General features: G+C 38.3%; 1 protein-coding gene across 1 annotated transcript in view; it reads right to left on the minus strand.

The window, feature by feature from the left end:
* The window catches only part of ADGRB3 (adhesion G protein-coupled receptor B3), a 600,480-nt gene that overhangs the window by 36,957 nt on the left and 539,275 nt on the right, over positions 1 to 24,248 (minus strand). The window contains exons 20-23 of the mRNA XM_026654815.1: positions 12,673 to 12,823; positions 12,013 to 12,082; positions 7,491 to 7,557; positions 2,563 to 2,648 (exon numbers count right to left, since the gene is read on the minus strand). Coding sequence (XP_026510600.1) covers positions 2,563 to 2,648; positions 7,491 to 7,557; positions 12,013 to 12,082; positions 12,673 to 12,823 — 374 coding nt within the window. The remainder of the gene's footprint in view (positions 1 to 2,562; positions 2,649 to 7,490; positions 7,558 to 12,012; positions 12,083 to 12,672; positions 12,824 to 24,248) is intronic.

A 24,248-nucleotide genomic window follows, 5' to 3' on the forward strand; every position in this document is an offset into this window, starting at 1 on the left:
CATAGATAACTGAAAAAAACAACAACCAAACCAACCAACCAACCAACCAAAAAAACCCACAAATGTTTCCTATATGTAATGAAGAAAAGCAACATTTGGGAAAAATATTTCTCAATATTTCAACTGACTTTGAGCTCTCACTCTTCACCCTCCCATTTACCGCCAAAGCTAAAAGTTTGCTTTTGCTTCTATACATAATGCACAGAAATAAAGGGCCAGAACCTCAGCGGGTGTAAAATGAAATCAGTGCAGCAAGATGATTTTCACTATCTAAGGGTATACCCAATAGTTGCTGGAGACAGAAAGAATTAAGTCTTGATCTTGATGCTGCAGCACTTACTCATATGAACAGTCTCATTATTGCAATATGCAGAACAGATCTATAGATTTAGAGGGCCAAATCCATCCCTCACATAACTTGGGAACATCTGTGTATATATTACAAAAGAATGGAATGTCTTTCACCTAACTTATGATAAGTCTTCTCAAATAGCTCTTTTCTAATTGAATATTTTGGGGGCAGATCCTCAGCTGGGGTTTTATAGCATAGCTCCACTGACTTCTGATCACCAGATATGTTATTTCACAGCATTTCATGATCTGGCCTGTTATTTTGACCTGAAGAGTCACCATGTGCTTTACTAAGATAGAATTCTTTGGAGTGCCATTATTTTGCCTCTGTAAATGCTCTAATCCTATTTAAATAGTTTTACTACTGAACTTGTCACTGGGCCTAGATGGTAGGTGAGGCTGGTAGAAATACTTAACTAATGAGTGACCATCCTCCTTTGATTGGGGCGGGGCAGCTAAAGAATTTCCACTGCCCCAGAAAATGACTCAAGAATCTGCGTCTGCATCACTTAATCAAACAGTGCTGAAGATAGCTTGTTTCCATCTTTATTAAGGCATCTAGTTCCTAGTCCATCCCTGTGGGAGTGCGGTATTATTTCTGACAGCATATTTTCTAGTGCTTTGTCCAGTTTAGCTTTAAAAATAACATTCATTTTACTGAGATACAAACTTTCAGAAAGCAAAGTATTTAGTAGACCAGAAAAGTATACTATAAGCAACAAGATTTAAATTGCATATAGCTGATAACTAGAAAGCTATTCTGCAGTTAAACATGATTTCTCCTATCCTTTAAATATTACACAGAAAAATGATCAATAGATTTATAGGGTCAAAACTTCTTAAGTATAACTATTGAAAAAGTTCTCACAGATTCTGAAATATTGTGGCTGATTTTATAATATGGCACATTTAATCAGAACATGAAGAATATATTACAACAGTTAAGAAGGCAGATGCAACATTGTAGACAAGAGTAGAATTAAGAAATTATTATTTTCTAATAAGAAGGAGGAGAAAAAAAGAAAAGAGAACAAAAGAGGTTTTGGTGATGGTGGTTGTCGTTTTTGAAACAGTGCACTAAGAACTGAAAACCACAAGGGGTTTTAACCAACACTAAATGGCAACGTAAGCACACCAAAGTGTATATGGTATCAATATGGACATCTAATCAATTAATTGAACATTAGGAATGATGCTATTACAGGAATGATCAAATAATTGAAAGTATGGTTTTAAGAAAAGTTTACAGACAGCTGTAATATATGCATGTAAAATAGAGAATCATCACTGCTATCAATGCTAATATTGGGGTAGTCACCTACAAATGATGTAGAAGAAAGAGTACCACAAGTGGAGAAGTAATAAATGCTGATTGCTTATCATTACCTGAAGCATTAAAATACATTTACACATACATTCAGAAAGCTAAGATACATTTGTGAAATGTTTCTCTTTTATGTAGACTGCAGTCATATCCACTGCAGCAGACCTTGAAACCCACCTGTACCTGCTGAAGTCAACAGCAAAATTATTGCTACCTTTTATTAGGAGCTAAGCTGCAGCCCCTCCCTCTTTTATCACTAGAAACCCAGATTTTGAATGTAAAATTATAAGTATATTAACGAAAGGAAATCATGGATATAAATACACAGAGAACTTTTCTATTTACACATTTTTTTTTTGCTTCTGAAAGATGTATAATTTACATTCAAATTCTGTTATGCTTATTTTAGAACACAAACACATATACATATATATACAAACACAGAGCCAAATTCATCTCTTAATTACAATGATGCAATGCTATTGACTTCAGTGAGGTTATACTGGTATAAAAGGTAGAATAATACACTAAGAAAGAAAGAAAGAAAGAAATTTTGGCTTCTTCTGTACACACATTTTATACAACTATATTCCCGATTTCAGAAATAAAAATGTATGTCTTCCCCATTAAATCCCTGCTCAGTTTTGAAACTGTTTAATCCCCATTCTTATTAACTTAATACTGTTGTACTTGTGTTTTATTTTCAGTTTGCTCAGTCACATTCCCTCAGGATAATGCAACTGCAACTTTTGCAATGAATGAAATCTGTTAGACATACATTGAGAAAAAAGTTCAAAGCACAATCAAATGCATTTTTGGTGAATATCTGTAATTGAATATATGATACATTTGCAATATGCTTTAAAATATCCCAATTTGTTGCTTACCCCGCTCTGTGTTTGAGCTTTTTATCTAGGATCCCATCTCTGGAAACAAGTTTATTAAATACCAAAATGCCAATCACCATGTTGACCTGTCAAATAGAAACAAACAGTTGACCTTTCAGTGACAGTGAAGGAAAATGCCTACACACATTATTACAGAAAATGGTCTCTTTTACATTTGCCAATATGATGGAATTACAAACGTAGACTATGGTTGCATGATACATTTCTGAAGAATTTAGTCAGAGATTTTGTACTGTACTAGTCTCAGGACATGTAAAGTGTACATAAAGTGTACATAAATTGCCTAGGGAGGTTGTGGAATCTCCATCTCTGGAGATATTTAAGAGTAGGTTAGATAAATGTCTATCGGGGATGGTCTAGACAGTATTTGGTCCTGCCATGTGGGCAGGGGACTGGACTCGATGACCTCTCGAGGTCCCTTCCAGTCCTAGAATCTATGAATCTACTTAACTTTAGGGCTAAATTCTTGCTTCCTGTCCATATCCTCTAATAGGTGGAACAAACATATAAATCAACAGTTGTATTAATTAAAGCCTGAATTATGTCCTGTATCTGGCCATATATATGCCTGCCTGTTAATAAGAAAGTAGGCAGCTGTGACTCTAAACACTGATTAAACGTAAACTTTAATTGTAACAATGTAATCTAGTCCATGTTAGAGAGAGAATATTTTATCTGAATTTTGTGTACAAGACTAAAAAGGATTATGTATTATTTGTATTGCCATAGCATCTAGGAGCCCCAGTCATGACTCAGAACTCCATTCCACTTGGTGCAGAACAAACATAAAACAAAGATAATCTGATTTGGTTATTTTAGGTATCATGCTTTCTTGAGTCCCAGCTATGCCTTTTTTGCTGCAAGGAGTTCTCACTCATGCAAAACCAGAATCTATGGTTTCTGGTTGTTGGTTTTGTTTTGTTTTTCCAAACTCACAACTGTCTTCCTCATTCCTGGGTTCCTCATATGTAGGCTTGGCAGAATTTGATTTTTTTTAAATAGTTTCTACGGATAATAGCAATGCTTATTTTTATTTTATTTTTATCCCATTTAAATTTTCACAGATGGGAAATTGGTATGTGTGAGGACAATAGACCTTGAGATTCAAAAAGTTAAAGCTTTATAACTTAAAAAGCAAATTATCAAATTCTCACATCAAAAATATATAAAGTAAATATTCTTAAATAAAACTCTAATAAGTTCTCAAGCAGCATTTTTCTGTGCCTATATGGGAATATTTATTCATCGGTTTGTGTGTGTATAGTGAAATTGACATTTAATGACAAATATCTAATCCTTCTAAGCCTACTCATATGCCAAAATGTGATTTTGGTTGGCAATATATAGGATTGTTTGGTTGCGCTTTCTTTTTTTATGGGCCAGATCCTTAGCTGGTATCAACTGGTGTCAATCCATAAATGAACAGAGCTATAATGATTTGTAACAGCTGAGTATTTGGCTCAAACAGCCATGTAGTTCTAAAGTCAGTATTTGGTCCTTAATACATATTCTATGCATCATACTAGGATTTTTATGTAGCCTTTAAATGGACCTGCCAAAAATAATTTTTAGTTAAGAAATGTTTTAAAATGGACTTTTGAGAACTACATTAAACACTGATCATTTGCCAGTATGCCCTGCCCACAGCCCTACTCTTTTAGGCCTTTCTTAGTTTCAGTTTATTTGAGCTTTTACATTTTTCAGACGAGATTTTTCTTTTGTATACTCAAATCTAAATGGCTAGATGAAAAAGCTCCCTCTACACCTGCTAACTAATGGGGGAGCAAATCATGTCTGTGAACGTCAGAGATCTCTGAATAAAGTTTGCCAATTGTACAGAGAACATACAGTTCCATGTGGAAATTATGATTGGCTTTTTGTAAACATCCTTGGCTTCCTCACTGTGCCATGGACTGTGAGCTGTACAAAAGGTTCCTGGCTTGACTCTATATGAAGATGAGACATACTCTGCGGGAGCTGCAAACATTAACATCCAGGTAATCTTTGTAGCTATATACCTATATCTCTGATAATTACAGATTTCCTTCTCATTTATGCCAATGCAAATCAGGACTAACTCAGCTGAAGTCAGTAGATGTACACTGGTCTAAAAGTGCTGTAAGGGAGAAGAGAATCAGACCCAAACACTGTAAACTCCATGCTGAAATTATTACCAGAACTTAGAGAAAGATACTAGAGCATTTATTACACAGCGACCAAATTGGCTTCAGAAATAGGTTATTATTAGCTGATAATAAAAGATGGTCCTAAACGTCATTGGTGTAGAAGAGGGACAAGTAGTGTCAATGCCTGCAGTTTTATTTGATGTGATAAAGTCATTTGGTCAAGAGGACTCACCATTCTAATTCGTGGAACATTTGGCTTCAGCAAAACCTGTATTTCCTCGTTCACATTAGCCTACGCTTCTCTTAGAGTGACAGTATGTAGAGAGGGGGAGGTATTGTTTTACCAGAGATACTAAGCAAATGTTGTCCCATCTGTCCCCTTTTATAGATTGTAATGAGAGAAACCTGAGAACAGCAGTTTAGGAGGATGATATTATTTGTGGCATTGAAATTCAGCATGATAGTTTGAAAACAACTATTAATGCTGGTGATATTCAGGTGACCTAGTCTAATTCTCACTTTATCCTACATTCCTTGCAACTTGTAGATAACAGTTGGCTCTTTGTCAGGGTATCATGTTTTAGGATACATGGCAAAATATAAGATGAGGAAATTTGGAAGAAATATTGTATTATATTGATAAAAGACTTTCGAGATAAGCAAAGTAAGTTACTTTATTTTGCTTTGTTGACTAAAGAGTTTGAGAAATCAGGGATTTCCCTCCTGCATTTATTAGTTACAAACCAATCATTCAAAGATGTAGATCTTTGGGTGGAACAGCTTCATAGCAAATAAATGTACAGTGAGTGGGTTGAGGATAGAGTCAATGCACTTCAAGAGATAGCAAAACTAGGAGGCAAATTTACATTCATAACGTTTAGAAAATTTACAGTCAGCATTGTGTGTGTATATGTGGGGGAGGGAGGAGGGAATGTTGGGGTGAGGGCTGGTTGTATGCATGTGGGTGATATGGGGGCTTCTAAAATTAATTCTTACCTTACCTCATATATTACGGCTACAAGGGGAGGAAGAAGAATCAGTGATTAGCATGTTCCTGGTGGTGAGGTGAATTACCCTATTCATACTGGCCTCTTCTGTGTAAAGTGTACATCCTATAGGACAAGGTCACTTGATCATTTTGTAAGGTACCAGAGCCATATCTAAGAATGGCTTTGGCCCCTGAAATTAGTATACAGAGCCTGAAGAAGGACTTTCTGGATCAAATTTTCAAAAGAGTGTATGCCAAACCCTAATGTGTGAGTGCACAGGTATGTTTACATGCAAATCCCCAATGTGCCTGCATGATTCAGGGGTTTCATAAATCCAGCTCTTTCCAATATGCATAACAAAATCTTACAGCAAACCCATTCTGATCTAAGGGCTAGTCTACACTACCTCAGTACACCAGCACAGTTGCACAGTGCATCTGGTGAAGATGTGCTATGCCAAAGGGAGACCGCTGTCCCATCATCATAATCATTCCACCCCAACGAGAGGCAGAAGGCACCGCTTTAAGTAGATGCAACTTATCTCAGTCTGGGGGTGGCTTTTTCACACTCCTGAGTGACGTAACTTACATCGATTTAAGCGGTAATGTAGACAAGACCTAAGACTTTTTAATACTCTGGAACTGACCAATATAGAACCTCCTGTCAACAGTCCAGGATCAATGGAAAATTTAAACAAATGTTGACAGATGTTGTATTACCAATGCATCTATGAAGAACTTCGGATTATTTGATCCAAATATAGGATTTCTCAAATACCTAGATACATTTTCAGGGCTGTGGAAGTTTGATACATAATAAGTTACGTTGTCCGGCGATCATGATTTTTTTTTCTTCCAAGACAATAGCCACAGAAGACCTGCCTCTGATTCCATCTTTCCTGCCTGCCATCCCTGAACAACACTGGCACAGTGCTTTGCACCAGGCCACCAAAGCTGTCACTGAACTTCTCCGTAAGAGAGCAACCGTTACATGGATACAACTGATAAGAATTCAGTGATGCTTGTAACAAAATTCTTGTGTTAGCAACCAGCATATCATGCTTTTCCAGTTTTATTTTGTGTGGCTCAGGAGTAAAATGAACAAGGCAACTTTTGCAAAACAATCATTTTCAGTTGTACCATAACCCTTTTCTAGAATACCGTCTTACCTCCTACTTTGCATATAATAAAATATAGTTAATGCCTAAATAATTAGAAATTATAACCTATTTTTATAATTATGTAAGTCTTAAATATATTTCCCCTGCCTTTTAACTGGCTCCTCCAGAAAAGAATAACAGTTAGCTATTATCATGGTAATAGCATTGGGTGAATCCTGGCCTCTGAAGTGAATAGGAGTTTTGCCAGTGGGGCCAGGATTTCACCCATTGACCTCATCCTGGTAATAAACTCTTGCCAAATCCTGTTGTTGCTCCTAGAGAACTTTTTGAAGGTGTACAGAGTACACACATATAATATATAAACTTGTATAAAAATATATACACTAATAACAATATATATGATGAGCTATTTGTGCATACAGAAATGTCTTTGGTTATGCTTGATGTTCATGTGGCTTTGTGGAAACAATGACGTATATAGTGTTGATGTAAAATACATAATAAAATAAACAATCAGAAAAATAGCATATTCAAAACATTGAGGGAATCTTAGACCATTGTTCTCAGGATGTCTGCAGTAAAATTAATACCACTGCATAACTAACCACTCTGTAATTCAGACAGTATTCCACCATTTCTAATGAAAATACTAAAAATAATTTAAGTGTTTACCAAGACAACAGCAGCCGCAGGCCCAACAAATGCATAGAGTAGTCCTCCTTCGAGAGACAGCCAGCAGCTGGAAAGAACATTAGAGGAAAAGAACTACCACATATTAATAATATCTTTTACGCTATGGAGGTGTGATGTGAATAAAACATATATAGTATATGTATTCACTTGACATAGGGTTCAATCCTACATAGAGAGTTGTATAAGCATAGAAAAAGGTGTGAAATTACTCTGTTGACGTAATGGTGCTATACGCAGTTGATAAATGAGTTTCATTATTAGGCCCCATTTTCATGCTTCTGCAACTTTTCAAACAAGTTACACTTACAATGAAATTCCTTATGCTTATTCTGAGTCCACAGTTAAATATTTCTGTAAATTTTTGTAAAATGTCATTTAGCCATTTTTGAGTTAACTGTGAATGACAAAAAAGATCATTTCTACCTATTAAGAAATTCTTCAGAAACTTATTTCATCTCAGGGACCTCAAAACCACTTTATTTTTAAAATGTCAGACTTATCTTATACTTAAATGCTCATTAAGGTCAAGTGCATATGACATGGTCGAATAAACTTGATTAAAAACCATAGTTCTCTATAAATCTTCACTGGTGTAATCTGGTATTTAATACTAGGATAAGGTCTTATGGATTATACACACTTTAAAAAAGTTATTATACATCATGTAAGGACTAAGGACCAATATTTATGAAAATTGTACATCTCTTGTGTGCTATATCCTACTAGAGGTCCAATACCACAAGGCCTTTCTGTATGGTGCTTCCATGCAGATTTCCAGATTCAGAGGGCTTGCAGAACTGAGTCCTAAACATTTAACACACTACAGTGCTAAGCTTAGATATATAAACACTATCAGGAGCTTCACTTACTGAAGTAAATGCAGCTGTTTCCCCCCCCTCCCCCCCCAGTGATTACACATTCATATAAATTCATGTTTGTTGGAGTGTGTGATCACACATACATATAAAGCTATGCAAGTAATTGCATTTATTTGAATCTCACATGCAAATAAACTTACATAAAGATGTCTTTATCCTCTACCCCATTTTTCCCCCTTTCTTTTGAAAACCATATAAACACAAACACATCTTAATGTTACTGTTCTGTTATGGCTGAAATTTTAAAGGCCAAAAAAAAAAAATCATTAAATGTAATTGTTTCCCACAGTAACCAAAAACAGATCTGAACTTTGCCAGATGGACCCACCTCTGTTAGTGTGTTGGATGCTAATATGATATACTGATTTAAAATGTCAATATTTGCCAGCAGTTACCCTCCACCAAAAAAGCAATGACAAAATATCTCAGATACCATTGTATGGTAACTTTTTAATGGACCTGGATCTTTATTTTTTAATTTAATTGAAAATATGTTTGTATTTATTTATTTTTTGCTGGTTTTCTACTGGTTTATAGAATAGTTGAAAGTTGGATACAAAGTTTTCATTAAAAGTTTTGAATTTTTTCCCTGGATTTTCTGACCAGTGTACACATGAATTCCAATAGAACTCCCCTCTCAAATTACTGTCAACCTCCTGCACAGGATGACTCCCCCCCCCATTTACTTTGGTTTTGTACAAGGAATCACAGTTTTACCTGTAAGGTGGCCACTGTAAGGATGTGATCCAAAAGCAGACTTTTCTGGGAATGTTTCCATTGACTTCAGTGGGCTTTGGATCAGACCCTAAGCCTTAGGGTAAAATTTTCAAAATCTCTTAACTGACTGAGGAGTCCTATTTTCAAGAGTCACTATGGTATCAGAGGGGTAGCCGTGTTAGTCTGGATCTGTAAAAAGTGACAAAGAGTCCTGTGGCACCTTATAGACTAACAGAAGTATTGGAGCATAAGCATGCGTCTGACGAAGTGGGTATTCACCCACGAAAGCTTATGCTCCAATACTTCTGTTAGTCTATAAGATGCCACAGGACTCTTTATGGCACTTAGGACCCCTTAAGTCTCATTGATTTTGTTTTCCTCCCTCTTTCAGATTTACTATTAGGGCTAGATCGACAAAAGGATTTAAGTGTCTAACTGCTACTTTAGGAGCCTAAGTCCAACATTTAGGTGCCACTGAGATCCTGAAAACTCCTGCCTAACCCTGTAGCTGCTTAACCCTTAGGCACCAAAATTTCCACTGTTAAAGTCCCGATGGCACCTACATTTCTGGAAGTGAGCATGTGCGCAGCCACTTTGATCTAGGCCCCATCTCACAAATCCTCAAACTAGTTGTTCCCCTATCTGTCTCGCCTATGGGGCCCAGTCTGGTAAGCATGCTCTATGCCCACACAAACCCATATAAAACAACTGAAGGAGAAAGTGGTAGTACCCCCCACCCCAACTTTTAGTTCAGTGGTTAGCACACTCACCTGGGATATGGAAGACCAAGGTTCAATTCCCCATGCTGCCTGATATGGAGAGGGATTTAACTTGAGTTTCCCCCACTCCTAGGAGGGGACCCTAACTGCTGGGTGATGGGTATTCTGGGCAGGTCTCCCTCAGTTTGTCCTGTTGACACTGTTACACTGTGTATGAATAATTAAATACCACCATTTCTTCTGGCATAATTGATAATTATTATTTTTACAAGACATTGGTTAAGTACCTTACTCCAGGAGAGAGTTCACTGCTGAGAATCCCAAGTGGAGATAGGTGCCTTTGAGAGGTGGAGCTTAGGACCCACTCCTCTCCTCACCATTTCCTATTAGCAAGTTTAGGTGGCTCCCTGCTCAATATGCTAGCTTTTGTGGATCCCAGTCTTAGGTGCTTATCTCTCCCCCTGCATGTACAAGGAGCCTATGCATCTAACTTGGGGCTGTGGATTCCACTGGCTGGCAAAGTTCCTAAAACTTAAGTGCTCCATTGCTCAATGTTCCTCTGTCCCATGAACCTCTCAGCTAATTTGGCACACCTTCCAAGCAGGGCCTGCTCCCCACGCTGAACAACCCGTCTATAATGGAAACCCCTTTACAATCTCAACTATGGCTGTTTAAGGGTTAAATTAATGCATAAAGTTATGTGAACTGCAAAGTAATTCAACATGCTGCTTATATGCAAGTGGTTCAAGGTGCTAGACTAACCATAATTTGGAAATCCCTTGCTTTTGAAATATCATCAATAACATCATTGGAATAATGGAGTTTTGCATAAAATATTTTTCATATGTGCAGTAGAAATGACACAAGATGCTGATAACTAGGGCTGTGTGAAAAATTCAGGTAGAAATCTAAGTTCACCTGAAATCAAGGTGAGTTCAAGTTCTAACCAAACCACTCCCAACAGCCCAGGCATACAGTTGCTCCATGGATCTGGTCTAACGCTATTTCCCCAGCTCCTCCCTCAGAGGTGTTTCTTAATCCTCCTTCCTAATCCGTTTTCCCCAGACTGGTTCTAGGACCTCCCTCTTACCAGTAGGTATCTTCATATGGGGACCAGGACCAATTTCCCTGTTTCCATTCATTGCTCTTTCAGTCTGGAAAAGGTCTTTTGGAAATGGCACCCTACAATCTAGAAGTAGCTGGCAATAAGTCTTGTTCCTGCTGCCAGCACCTTTGTAACTGTGGAATGGCAAACAGCGCTAGTAGATTCCTTAATACAGGGTAGCTAAAGAACCCACAAGGTTATCTTAGCAACCATAATCTAGGAGGGATAGGACAGAATTCCTACTGGATTGCTTTAGCTACACAGGGCTCAGGATGAGGAGGCACTACCTATCATTGATGAGTTCTAGAGTGGGACAGCTTCTCAGCTCCTGATGCCCTGTGTTGAGTGGAAAACATCTCCCGCCTTTGTCTGCAGACTGGGGGATGAAGTGGCCAATTGTGGCAGCTTCCAAAGACCTGAAGAGTAGAGGACTGTACCCCACAGCAGATCTGATGCCAGATTGGTCAAACAACAGGAACATGTTTTTGTAAACATGTTTTGAAATCCAGGTCCTGATTCCCTTGGTCCATATGCATGTCCTTTCGGGTTTTTTAGTTCCACAAGTATTTGGAAAGCTGGTTTTGTCCATGTGGATGTTTGGAGAGGAGCTGTCAGGCATACAAGCACCCATATATCATTGCATTTAAGGTTACTCCTTATTAGTAATTGATTATTTCCATTAATATTTCAATAATCTCCCATTTTAAAAGTACCAAGCATCTCAGCAGGAAGCAGGAAACAAATATGCAGCTGAAGTAACCAGTCCCACATGAATAATCTTAGCAGGATAAGTACAGTGCTACTAACAATGGGCTTAATCCTGCAAAGGACTGAGCGCCTCCTGAGATATGCTCATGTCCTCAGGGCTCATTCGGAGTTGAGTGTACTCAGCACTGCACAGGACTCAGTTTAATACTGGACTCTGATTTTCTTTTCACTCTTTGTATGGGGCATTTGGCTTTCAGCAGTGTCCTGCACATGAAGGGACACACAATGGGCCCTTATACTGTGTAGTATAATCTCTAATGGGCATGGCAGCCTTGTTAATCAAAAACATGATTTATCACTGCAGACTGACTTACTAGTGAGATGTTCCATATCCTTTCGTCTTGGTAAATCCTATTGATATTGCCACTACTAATGCTGGTAAACCTGGAAAAAAACAGCAATTGTCATTAAGGCTCAGCTAAATACCGCTGTTCTATTGGGTATGAAATGATGAGAGCGAACTACTTTCATCTAAAATGATCAATTTGATATGGAATGAATCATTTAACAAAGCACTGCTCTGCTGCAGCGTTTGTTTCTTCCCCAAGCACAAGGGAAGAGCTAGATTTTTAGCCCAGTATGCATCATTTTCGTGTTGCTAAGTTACCAGTATGTTTGAAATAGCTTAAAGTGAACAAATAACACAGAGATTCAGTGGATTTTCAGTGAGGGGCTTTTGTCTGCATTACACTATTTTGCAGAAAAGCTACTAAAATGATGCTAAAAGCATATATGTTACAGCATAATAAAGTACCAGAACATTGGAATATTCAACTGTATCTTGAGCCAAATCAAGAGAATAAAATTACATTGGTGCTTTCAATAGGGAAATCTCCTTGTCCAGATTTTCTGTTTAGTAACTATGCTATCGACAACCTGTCAGGATTATTGAAATAAATACCAACACCCCCAATTGTGTAAATGCATAACATTCAATTCTAATGATTCTGGTGACATGATTTTTATGGGCTTACCCCATCCAAGGCACAAAAAGCGTTTCCTTATGAGTCGTGTCCTAATTTTTCCAGTAACAGCCATGTACGACTGCCACGCTTCTGTCAAAACCCAACAGAACGAAGCTAAGAAGAAGAAGTGTAAAAATGCGGTGGTCGTGGTGCAGATGCCCTGCAGGGAGCAAAGAAAAGCTCATGCTGAATACTTAGGGGCAATCATTTCTCCTTCAGAGGGTTGTCATATTCTATCAGCTTGACCTTTACCCCGAACATCACACCTCCATCTTTATAGCACATTTGACACAGAGCTTTGGATTATACAGAACAGGTTGAACCCTGTTCTGAAATACACTAACATAGACAGTTTTAATGAAAAATATTTAAATATAGAATACAGCAAAGTTTCTTACATCTTTACTTTGGCCACAGAACATTGCAAAGCCACTGCAGTGAATAGGTTACATGGTTACTGAACATTGCAATTTCACTACACTGAACGGAGTGAATGTGCAAATACAAACAAACAAACCTAATTGCCATTTTTATGTTCTTTCCCCTCATGCAGACAAATCTTGACTATAAATCTGAACTCCAGGGGGCAGATTAAAGCTTCCTGCTTTATTTGATTTTTCATTTAAATCTTACAGAATGTAATGCCATGGGAAGCTCTTGGCATACATGGCCTGACTTTTTTTAGTCAGGTTTAAGCAACGTTTCCTTAGCAATTATTTTGGTTATTGTTTTTATGCATGTCAGTCATTTGTCATCTGAAAAGTACTCTGAACTCATCCAGCACATGCTCTGCTCCGTCACTGTAGCCTTTAATTAAATTTGACATTTTGGCTCATATAAGTAAATTTGACTCTCCCTTGAAAGTAAATTATAATCCATCATTTCACTGCTTTATTTCAGTATGGAATTCTAGAGACAGTAGAATTCAGACTATTAAATGTAGTATGTATAACACCCTGGCATCAAAACCACACCAATACTGTAGAATATAAACCGTATAGATCTTTATTACTTTTTAAAATATGGTTTAATCAGATTAAGATCAAAACACCCTGCCAAAACAACAGATGTCAGCAACAAAAGAACTTAGCTTTATATGGATTTAGAATTTTTTAATATTAGTGTTATTATTAATTTATCTAGCATACCTCTAATAATAAGACAAGTTCCTCTCCCAAAGAGTTTCTAGCTAAGGCACCAGTTCAACAATACTTAAGCATGGGGGCTCCGCAAGAATTAATATTATGCAGGTACTCAAGTACTTTGCTAAATCAGCACTGAAATATATAAAGTACAGATAAGAAGGGAAGTGATAAACCACGTGATTATTTTTTAGTTTGCTTTATATTTTTCAATTTTTTTAAACCCATCCTATTTTGTGTTTTGTGGTTTGATTTGGTTTTTGATCACACTGATTTTCCTGAGTCCTCATCTGAAACAAATTACATTCCTTTAATTTATTGCACTTATTACTACTATAGTTCTGCTGCTTGTTCACGGTTCACTTTTATCTTTAATATTTCTCTCATATGCCTGGTTCTGTTGAATTTCTTAATCTGCAAACTGCCAAATAATTTCTACATCTATTTCAAGAGTCCAGTAAAGAAATTGATACCTACTTTAGTATTATGAATTCAAAGTTTTGACAAATCTTTAGCTTTCTTTAATGAAAATATCTGTGAGATATAAGAGACCCTAGAGGAATTACTTTAATATTAATGAGTCCAGTCTTGCAGCTTTACCTTATCTGAATATTCCCTAGGACCAATTCTGATCTCACACTTGTTTTCCACTAGTTGTAACTCCACTGACTTCAGTGGAGATATTCTTGTTTTACACACAGATAAATGAGATAAGAATCAAGCTTTAAAATTATGCATACAAGTATATACTTTATTTTAAAATAAGTTTCAATGCTGCATTGAAAAAAATTATTTTGACTGTCATAACAGCCACGTGAGAAACATAGAAGCCTTCAGCTGTCACAGTGATGTGTGTGGAACGAAAAACCTAGACAGCGAAAGAGAAGTTGATTTTTGAGGCTATATTGCAGGACTGCTTCTGACCTAAAATCAGATTGAATCACATTGCTGAATTGGTACACAACCGCTCTCAGTGCCTGTTTAAAACAATTAGCATTGAAGTTACTTCCATATAAGCTAATGGCAAAATTCCCACTGAGTTCAGTGAGTGCAGAATTAGGCCCACAATATACACCTGAAAATATCATCAGGCAATAAAAAGATACTGTAAATCTGGTCCATATAAAATTACTGCACACTGGAAAAGCACTCTATTTTATTCTGCTACTTCAAAATACAAGACAGGATAAAGGCATATCATGAAAGCAATGTGACCATTACATATCTCTTGAGAAACAATTATAAGCTGATGTGCTGGAACAACTTGTATAGAGCGGATGCTGAGAGCCATTGAACCAAACTGTAAACCCTGTGTGGTGGAAACCTCTTCAAGGCAGGGTGTGCAGCAGCACCCACAGCACCCCTAGTTCCAGCACCTATGATTACAAGGGGTAGCCAGTGACCAAAATATTAATTTATTACCATTAATTCTTAAATTTAGCTTCTCCAAAACTATGTGAGCTCATAAAATCCATCCCAGTAAAGCCACAATGACAGTATTATTACACTGGGTGGTAATATTACAATAAAAAGCTTGGCCAGATAAACAGATGGATTTGCAGGCTGACCAAGTATTATATCGTGGCCATATAAGCATACTTGAGGTGTTAAGATTATCAAGAACTAAAGTAATGTGCATGTTGAATCCTGGATGTCTGTGCTTTAGACCTTTTATGTGTTAAAGCACATACTCTGTTTTCACAAATCCTGACATTCTAATTCTAATTTCTATAATATACACTCCTGTATTTTGTCCACTAAGTTAATTGGAGACAGTATTGCAACAGAAAAGTCTTAAACTGTCCTGAATTAATATTCATCTGATAACATTACTATGCAACATGACTGCAAGCTCCAGAGTTCCATATCATAAAACTAAAACCCTGATGTCACTCACTTAGCAAGGGCTTCAATTTTTTTTTCAGGTCACTTACATCCAACCTCTCTTATTCCATAGTTACAAGCCAACAACTACAGTATCTGGTTTATGACTATCCTTCCAGCAGCTGTTGTTAATGGTACATCATCTGCAATGTCATTTGTTTACAGATGCAAAATAAGCCTTTCCTTTTTCTCTTAGATAAAAAATCTTAGCCAATGCATTTAATTTCAGCGTTCCTTTAAAAAATGCCAATAAAAGGGCATTAGACCTTTTAGAAAGTGTTGTATAGGATTTCTTCCCCCTGGCAGTAGTAAACTGCCTGGCAGGAAGTATTACCATAATATAAAATCTTATTTAAAATAAAGAATATATAGAGAACTGCACAGTAAACAAAATGACAGAAAATATAGAAATGACTGTGTTCCTGTAGCAGCTGGCTCACATATTATAAATTCATATTATAAAACTTTAATTTGCCTTCCTGTCAGTCTTTTTGTAAAAGCTGAGACATGTTCTATGGAGCACAGATTTGCTCCCCAAAGCTGTTTTTTGTCAATGTTAGAAGCTTTCAGAGAAAAACTGCATAGGTAACACAGAGTATTACCTACCCCAAAAAAAAAACAAAACAAAAACCACCACAAAAATCAAAGCTTATTACTTTTCTTGTAACAAACTATACAGCACATGCATAATGCATATTGGGACAAAGCATATTCTCTTTATTTAGTCAAAGTAACTAATAACCGCTATGGAAGTTTTGACTGAGTATGGACTGCAGGATTGGGACCAAATGTAGATCTGTATTGAAAGAAAGATAGATGTTAATAATTTTCTGACATAAATATGAACTTAGCTCTTTTTGAGCAAGAACTCATGATTAAAATGTTAACTATCATGTTGGCCCCAAAACCTGAAAACAGGTGAAAAAAGTTTTGCTACAAACTCTAGAAATTACACACGCTGGAGTTTGAGCGGGACATAGGGATTAATATCTCTAACTCCTCTGAGTCGTACATGGGATCTTTAATGAACCCCAGAGGTAAAAACCTTAGTGTCACATATCATCCAAGAGACATTACCTCCATCAGCTTAATGTTCCCTAACAGCTACTGGAGAATCCTGAATCTATTATATTCCCCCTCAAAAAGCAATGTTGGGATATATCCTAGAAACATAAATTCAGTAAGACCCTACTAAATAGTGGCAAATTTTCATTCCCACAAGTGGCTGTCATCAATGGAACACCAAGCAGCGATACCGAGAAACGTATGCCTAGAATCCTTAGAACAAAAAGTGAACCAGCAGACCTAAACACAAAAAGGAACAATCCCACTTCCCACCAGCATAACTACATAACATTCTTTTTTTAAGAGATGGCATCATAGGCAAATAATATCTCAGAAGCACTTTGAACAAACGATGGCTGCTCCAGCATAGGTGGGTTGGAGATGGAGATGAGTGAATGAAAAGTCCCTTCTCGAACTCCAATGCCCATGTGCAGGAAGCAGCCATAATGCTGCCTCCAGCATGTCTTGTGTGCAAGGGGCTGGGGCAGTATCATTACCAGTCGCTCTGAAATCTGAGAGGCTGTTTCTGGGTGTATTCAGGGTCTTGAAAATGGGCCCAAGCACCTGCATATCAGCAAGCACCAGGGAACTGTCCCCTAAAGACAGTGTACGCTACCCTTTGCTGAAGGTGTGTAGCAAGGATTGCCAGTGAAATTTTTTCCTGTGGATCCTGGTAGTATTGCCCAGACAATACCGGAAGAAAGACAATGCACCAGGAATGTAGTTTAAGTAGGTTGCAGCTTTATTAAGTAACACATCTGGAAATAATTTATCCAGTGCAGGTCATCCTTCCTTTGTAATCTGTTCCACCTGCTGAGGGGGTACCATTCTCCCCACCCCCAACTCTGTGAACTTGGTCCCTGAATTGTTGCTGGGATCCCATTGCCTTTCCCTCATCTGGGGGTTAAGGGGTTTGGGAAAAGGAGTTGTCTCTTCACTGTACTAGAAATTAGGAGCCACAATCCCATTCTCTGCCTTCTTTGATCCATTTAATCTCTAATCCATTTTCAGTTCTGGTCTATCGGGGAACCAGAAACCCTGATGAATGATTACCTCTACTGGGCACATGCCAAGTTGCAACAAAATGAATTTAAAATCTAAATCTACCCACCAGGTTCATGAGCTGCTGAGAAGGTCAATCTGCCAGTGAGGGAAAAATTCCTTTCCAGCCCCCAAAAGGCAACTAGTATGATACCCATATCAAGACCCCCAAACCTGGTCTGACTCTAATCCCAAAGGAATGGAGCAGGAAGCTTTCCTTCCCAAGGAAGAATCTATGGCTCTAGTAGCCTTAATTGATCTTTCAATTTTTAGCTAGCTTGAATATCTGAGTAATCAGCATCTTCTCTTTTTAATGAACAATTTATCTTTGAATGTAGGAGCCTGTATTAGGTATCAAATTATTCTGCTCTTTTCTGCTTGTGGGAGACACAATCATATTTAGAGCACTGCAGCACAGCTTGGATATATAAAGGACAAATGGTGGAAAGAGTTATCCACTTTTATTAGTGTGCCAAAAAGATTAGATCTAACCAGGCAATCCCCCTCATTTCACTCAGGGGTTGAGGCATCTTAAATTTTTAATTCAACAGTGGTTTTTGAATAGCAATGTGAACAGAACTTCCACACAACTATAAAGAGGAAGAACCAAGGGTACTTGATTATTCTACTTCTAGTCAACCTGTTTCTTTCATCTACAACAAACAAGAAAGGTGCCTGGATGCTGAAAAGTGGTCTAAGAGCCAAAGCTATTGGAGAGTAAAAAAAGGAATAGAATTTATAGTATCAATAACAAATAGAATGGTCCTAAAATCCACTTAATTGTCTTCAAAGGCAAGAAGCACTGGAAAATGTATGGAAGTAGAAATGACACCTGTATCCAAAGAAACTCACAGAAGTGATAGCAAGTCCTTTATGATTACAAAATTAACTCAGTCTTCATTTAGATCGGCCCCACAGGATAAGGTCTCAGGAGATAAATGAAATGAGTAGGACTTGTACTCCTAAGAAGCCTTGACGTTGGGCATAGCAAACTACAAAGAGTGGAAACATTGCCTTGTGTTTAAGACATTGGAGTGGGATTCAGGAGATATATGTTCAATTCCAGACGTCCTGTGTGACCTTGGAAAGTCACCCAGTTCCTCATCTCTAAAATGGGAATAACAACACTATCTTTTCCTTTTCTATTTAAACTATAAATTCATCAGGGCAAATATCATCTCTTACTATATGTGCACAATGGAGCTCCAATCTCTGTTAGGATCTCTAGACACTACTGTAAAAAAAAGTACTAAGACATGGCTAGCCATCACTATAAACTCTGGAGTAACATGCCCTTCTGTTTTTGACAATCTTTCAGAGGCGGAGTGTCCGTCATTTAAAGATTTGCCTCTCAGGAAATGCTTTTTTAAAAAAATGAAAAAATGACTTTGTAAGATTTCAAAGGAAGAAAAATGTACTGGAAGTGTAAGGCAGGCTGTATTTTAAAAAAATGAGACTATTATATCTTAAGATTCTGAAAACAATAAGCTGCAGAGAACTATAAGCTGCAAACTATAAGCTTTTTGGATTCTCTTTCAGGATGAGGAACAATAATGGCATCATAAAGAAGTATGAAAGAACCATTGCATTTTAAACCTTATTTTCTTTCCTTTTGTTGGTTTACAGTACTTATAATGTGACTCTAGCAAAGAAATCAGCTCATATTTCTAAAGACCTTGGGGGAGCGGGGGTGAGAGAGTAGTGGTGATGTGGCAATTCTGCTAAAGTACAATGCTCATTAATTTTTAAAACAACAGCTATAAAATTGTCCTCTTTGGGTATTTTACAGACAAACTTAGATGTATGCAAAATTCAAGCAGTTCAGTTTTCAGGGTGAAGTGTAAAAAGGCTTAATTTTAGTGAAGTATGTGACAATATTAATGTAGAACACTGCCTCTCATTTGACAGCATTGGTGTTCATGTTGTAGAGACATGCATACTATGATGTACAGGGAAAGATCCTGGATTTGCTCACACAGGTCCATATTTAATGAGCAGGAAGGTCATTTCATTAGGTAAGAAGGATGCAAAGGCAAGGCCATTGCTACTGTGGCCCAACGCTCTTGGGATCAGTTGAAATAGCCAGCGAGCAGAGGGAATGTAATGGCTGATTCCAGAAGCCTACAGAGCTGAAAGGACTTCAGTAGCATGTATGTTCAATTGCAGGCACACATTTAACCCCTTCTGCTTCCTTGTCTAGCAAATGGCAGTTTTGAATGGATGCTCAGAGCCCCAAACCAACCCCAATTTCTGTTTTGAGAATCTAATTTCTCCTTAAGTGGTTCAATACCATAGACTGCTGGGCCCTAGGGATAGCAGGGAACAACTACACCATCCAGTACATGCTTCAGCCCCATACATTCCCCATGCCAGCCCGGGGTCATAAGCACTGAGGCAGGAAGGTGCCTTCCTAATGGAAATGGGAGTAGGAGAACCGATTCCTTTCCTTCAGAGGGATAAGGGGCTTTACTCTGAATATTTTCTTACTCCAAACAACTTGGTAGATCTCTGCTTCATACTCTCTTACAGACTGATCAAATTTCTCACGGTGACTTTGAATGCCCTAATTCTTTCTCTGCTTCCTTTAGGCTGGTTTGGTGCTGTCAGCCTTCAGGTTGCCTACTTCCACTTTTCACAAAGGGCATCTCACAGAGAGTATCACAATTCCAGCTGGGAGACAAACATTTTCAGTGTCATCTATTGATTCTGGTACTGAGGTATTATCAACTGGTAATTACCATTGGGGTAGTCAAATGTTTGGGTTACCAGGATGATATCAGCACAGTCACAGAACTCAATGTGGTCTGCTAAATTATTCTGGTTTTCTAATATCCCAGCTCTTGCTTTGCTTATTTTATCTATCACTCCTGATCTTCTGTCCCAGATTTGTTCACTCCTTTCATCTGGCAGTTTGAATTCAGAAAACCTCACTGCAAAATCCTTGCAGTCCCATAAATTTTTACAGGAAGAAAGTTTATGCTTTACAGTGGAAGCTTTTTTTGTCCATTTGAACTTCCAATCAAGCTCTAAACCGTAATCTTAGAGCATCCATCTTGGAGCACTTATAATACTTTCACTGATGAGATTCAACTAGTGCTCATAATCCCGCAAATTTCACTTGGAAGCTATTTATGCATATCACTTCCCTGTGAATGAAGCATGCAAAACCATTACTCACATCCACTGAGAAAGGAATTCAGTAAGACCTTCTTGCACTTTCCCCCTCTCATGCAGAGCCCAGCAACTTGATGCTATTTACATCCAAGTCAGTACCAGCAACACGAAGCAAGGCAGTTACCAGAATGTCTTCTGCACAGGACTCTGGAATACCACCCTTGGAATGGTAGTGATAACGTCGCATACCAAAAGAAGGTAGTGTGGATGTGGGTACACACTCTGGCAGTGTACCCTTGTTGTAACAGTGTCCACTTGCAAGTGTAGATGAACCCTAAAAGTGCTCTTTGAATTACAGTTGCCCCTGTTACCCACATGAATGATGAAGCTATGATTTGGTACTGAATGGTGGTTCTTTGGCCTCACTGATATCTCTTAAAAGCCACTGCTGGTATTAATCCAGACTAATCCCTCTCTCTGCCAGTTTTCTTCTCCAGACCCTTATAAAACATAATGGACAATTTTGCCCCATAAATTGGATGCAAGATGGTTGCTCGATTATTACTTGAATAGGACCAGCTCTTTCCAGAAGTCAGGCAGGTTTTTTATTGCATTTGGAAAGCATTTCTGCTTTGGTCCTATCTCATTACAGAGCGTCCAACTGGATTATTCATCATATTCAGAGCCACTATTTGCAGGCAGGGATTCAGGTCAGTGAGTACTTTAAATCCCACTCCCCTATGTCTATGACAGCCTCCCTAACATGGCAGCATCATAGAATTACAGAATCATAGAATATTAGGGTTGGAAGAGACCTCAGGAGGTCATCTAGTCCAATCCCATGCTCAAAGCAGGACCAACACCAACTAAATCATCCTTGCCAGGGCTTTGTCAAGCCGGGCCTTAAAAACCTCTAAGGATGGAGATTCCACCACCTCCCTAGGTAACCCTTCCAGTGCTTCACCACCCTCCTAGTGAAACAGTGTTTCCTAATATCCAACCTAGACCTCCCCCACTGCAACTTGAGACCATTGCTTCTTGTTCTGTCATCTGCCACCACTGAGAACAGCTTGAGCTCCATCCTCTTTGGAACCCCTCTTCAGATAGTTGAAGGCTTCTATCAAATCCTCCCTCACTCTTCTCTTCTGCAGACTAAATAACCCCAGTTCCCTCAGCCTCTCCTCGTAAGTCATGTGCCCCAGCCCCCTAATAATTTTTGTTGCCCTCTACTGGACTCTCTCCAATTTGTCCACATCCCTTCTGTGGGGGGGGGACCAAAACTGGACACAATACTCCAGGTGTGGCCTCACCCAGTGCCGAATAGAGGGGAATAATCACTTCCCTCAATCTGCTGGCAATGCTCCTACTAATACTGCCCAATATGCCTTGGCCTTCTTGGCAACAAGGGCACACTACTGACTCATATCCAGATTCTCATCCACTGTAAACCCCAGGTCTTTTTCTGTTGAACTGCTGCTTAGCCAGTCAGTCCCCAGCCATATTCCATCTCAGATCTGTAGCGCATTACCCAGTACTGATCTCTTGACAGCAAGTCCACAGTAAATTGGAAGCCAGGCTAGGAAAAGTTGTCTTACAGTCCCCCTTTGTTTATACTCTCTTCAGGTCTTCTCCTGGTATGGATTGCTACTGCTGGCTTATATCCAATTATGGAGGGTCTATGCAGGCGATGTAATGGAAGAGAAAGGTACGGAAAGGTAGATTACAGACTAGTAACTGTAAATCTGCACAGTAAACCTCCTCCTTTCCTAGTTTTTTGAACCTATGTATTTCCTGGACAGTCAGACAGGAAGTGAGGGAGGAGGATCCTGCACCTGTTCGTGGGCCTGACCCACAACCCACTAAAGTCAATAGGAAGACTCCCATTGGCTTCAATGGGCTTTGAATCAGGCCTTATAGCCATAGAACTGATGCTGGGAGGTGCATGGCACATGGCCTCTCCTTGGCCCAACTGTTTCCAATATTTCTGAAGTATGCATGGCAAGGCCACCCAGGGTACATAAATAATTTCTGCCTCTTATATGAATAATTTGACTGTTAAACAAATATGGCCTCAATAGGACACATAGTGAACTTTGTTCTGTTGCTTCTGATATTAATTTTTTATGCTAATCTTTAAACATGGGAAATGTCAACCCTATCAGAACAAACCAATGTACACAGCATTTTAACTCTGCCCTTACATGAGTGTGGTATGTTTCAAAATGTATGCAGCACAGAGGAGCATGCCTTTAGGGAGAACTGAGAAAAACAACAACCTCCACAGCTTGAAAGTGTAAACATGAATGTGAATGCCAGTTTTTAAATATCTTTCTGCCTATGTACACACCCAAAGGTGTATGTTGCGTTGTGACAATGATGCTATCACTAAGCCACAGATGACGCTTATTAGTAACACCTTTATTTTCAGTTTCTTGATAACTTTGTTCAGAAAAAAATTACCTTTTAGGGCTCAAATGACTCATGCTTGATCTGAGCACAAAGGTGAACACTGCAGGGAGGTTTCATAAAAATCAGATCACCATGTGTGAATTATCCAAGCATGAGAAATCATTTTAAAGTTTTTACTCTGTGTGGCTCCAACCCAGAAAGTGACTCTGCAAAAATGGCTTTGTGGGTTTCTATGTTTATCAGGTCTGAAAGATTTCCGGCTCATTTTTGAAGTAAAAAAAGATTAGTTTTTGAACTGCCAGCCATGCAAAATCAATCCAGGCTCTGCAAGTCAAGCAGAATTCTTACCTTCTTCCACATGACTGAAGACTAATGTTATTCCACAGGTGTAACTGACTGAAGGCATAATCTGAAGACATTGGGGCTGCACAGGCTTAATTTGAAAGCATAATTTGGCCTGCAGAATCTTTGTTCCAGGTTATGACACATGTGAAAAAAAAGAACTTAGACAGACTGTCAGGGTGAGTTTACTGGGCTGGCAGTTAGAAACAATTATTTTCACTTGCAATCTGAGCAAATTAAGCCGGAAATCTTTGATGCATGAAACATGGAATTCCACAATGCCATTTACACAGTTGCTTTGCAAGGCAGGTTTGCACTTAAAGGAATTTTTCCGATGCTTTTGTTATGCTTAGAAAATTCCAAATTAGTTTTGTTTCAGAAATGTTGAGCATGGACTGTGCAGGATGCAGGCATGAATGAAATATAGTGCACTTGAGAGGCTGGAAGAAATGTAAAATTGAAGCTTGGTAATTGAATAATGAAGCTACAGCTTTTTGATGGTAGCATATTGGACGTGTGCTGTACATTAGTTTTAGCTAATTTCATAAAGAAACATCAGGCTCCAGTGCTCTCTCCAAATATTCATAG

This window comes from Terrapene carolina, unplaced genomic scaffold (assembly GCF_002925995.2).
Source record: "Terrapene carolina triunguis isolate 2854851 unplaced genomic scaffold, T_m_triunguis-2.0 Scaffold42, whole genome shotgun sequence".
In the NCBI taxonomy this organism is placed as follows: Eukaryota; Metazoa; Chordata; order Testudines; family Emydidae; genus Terrapene; species Terrapene triunguis.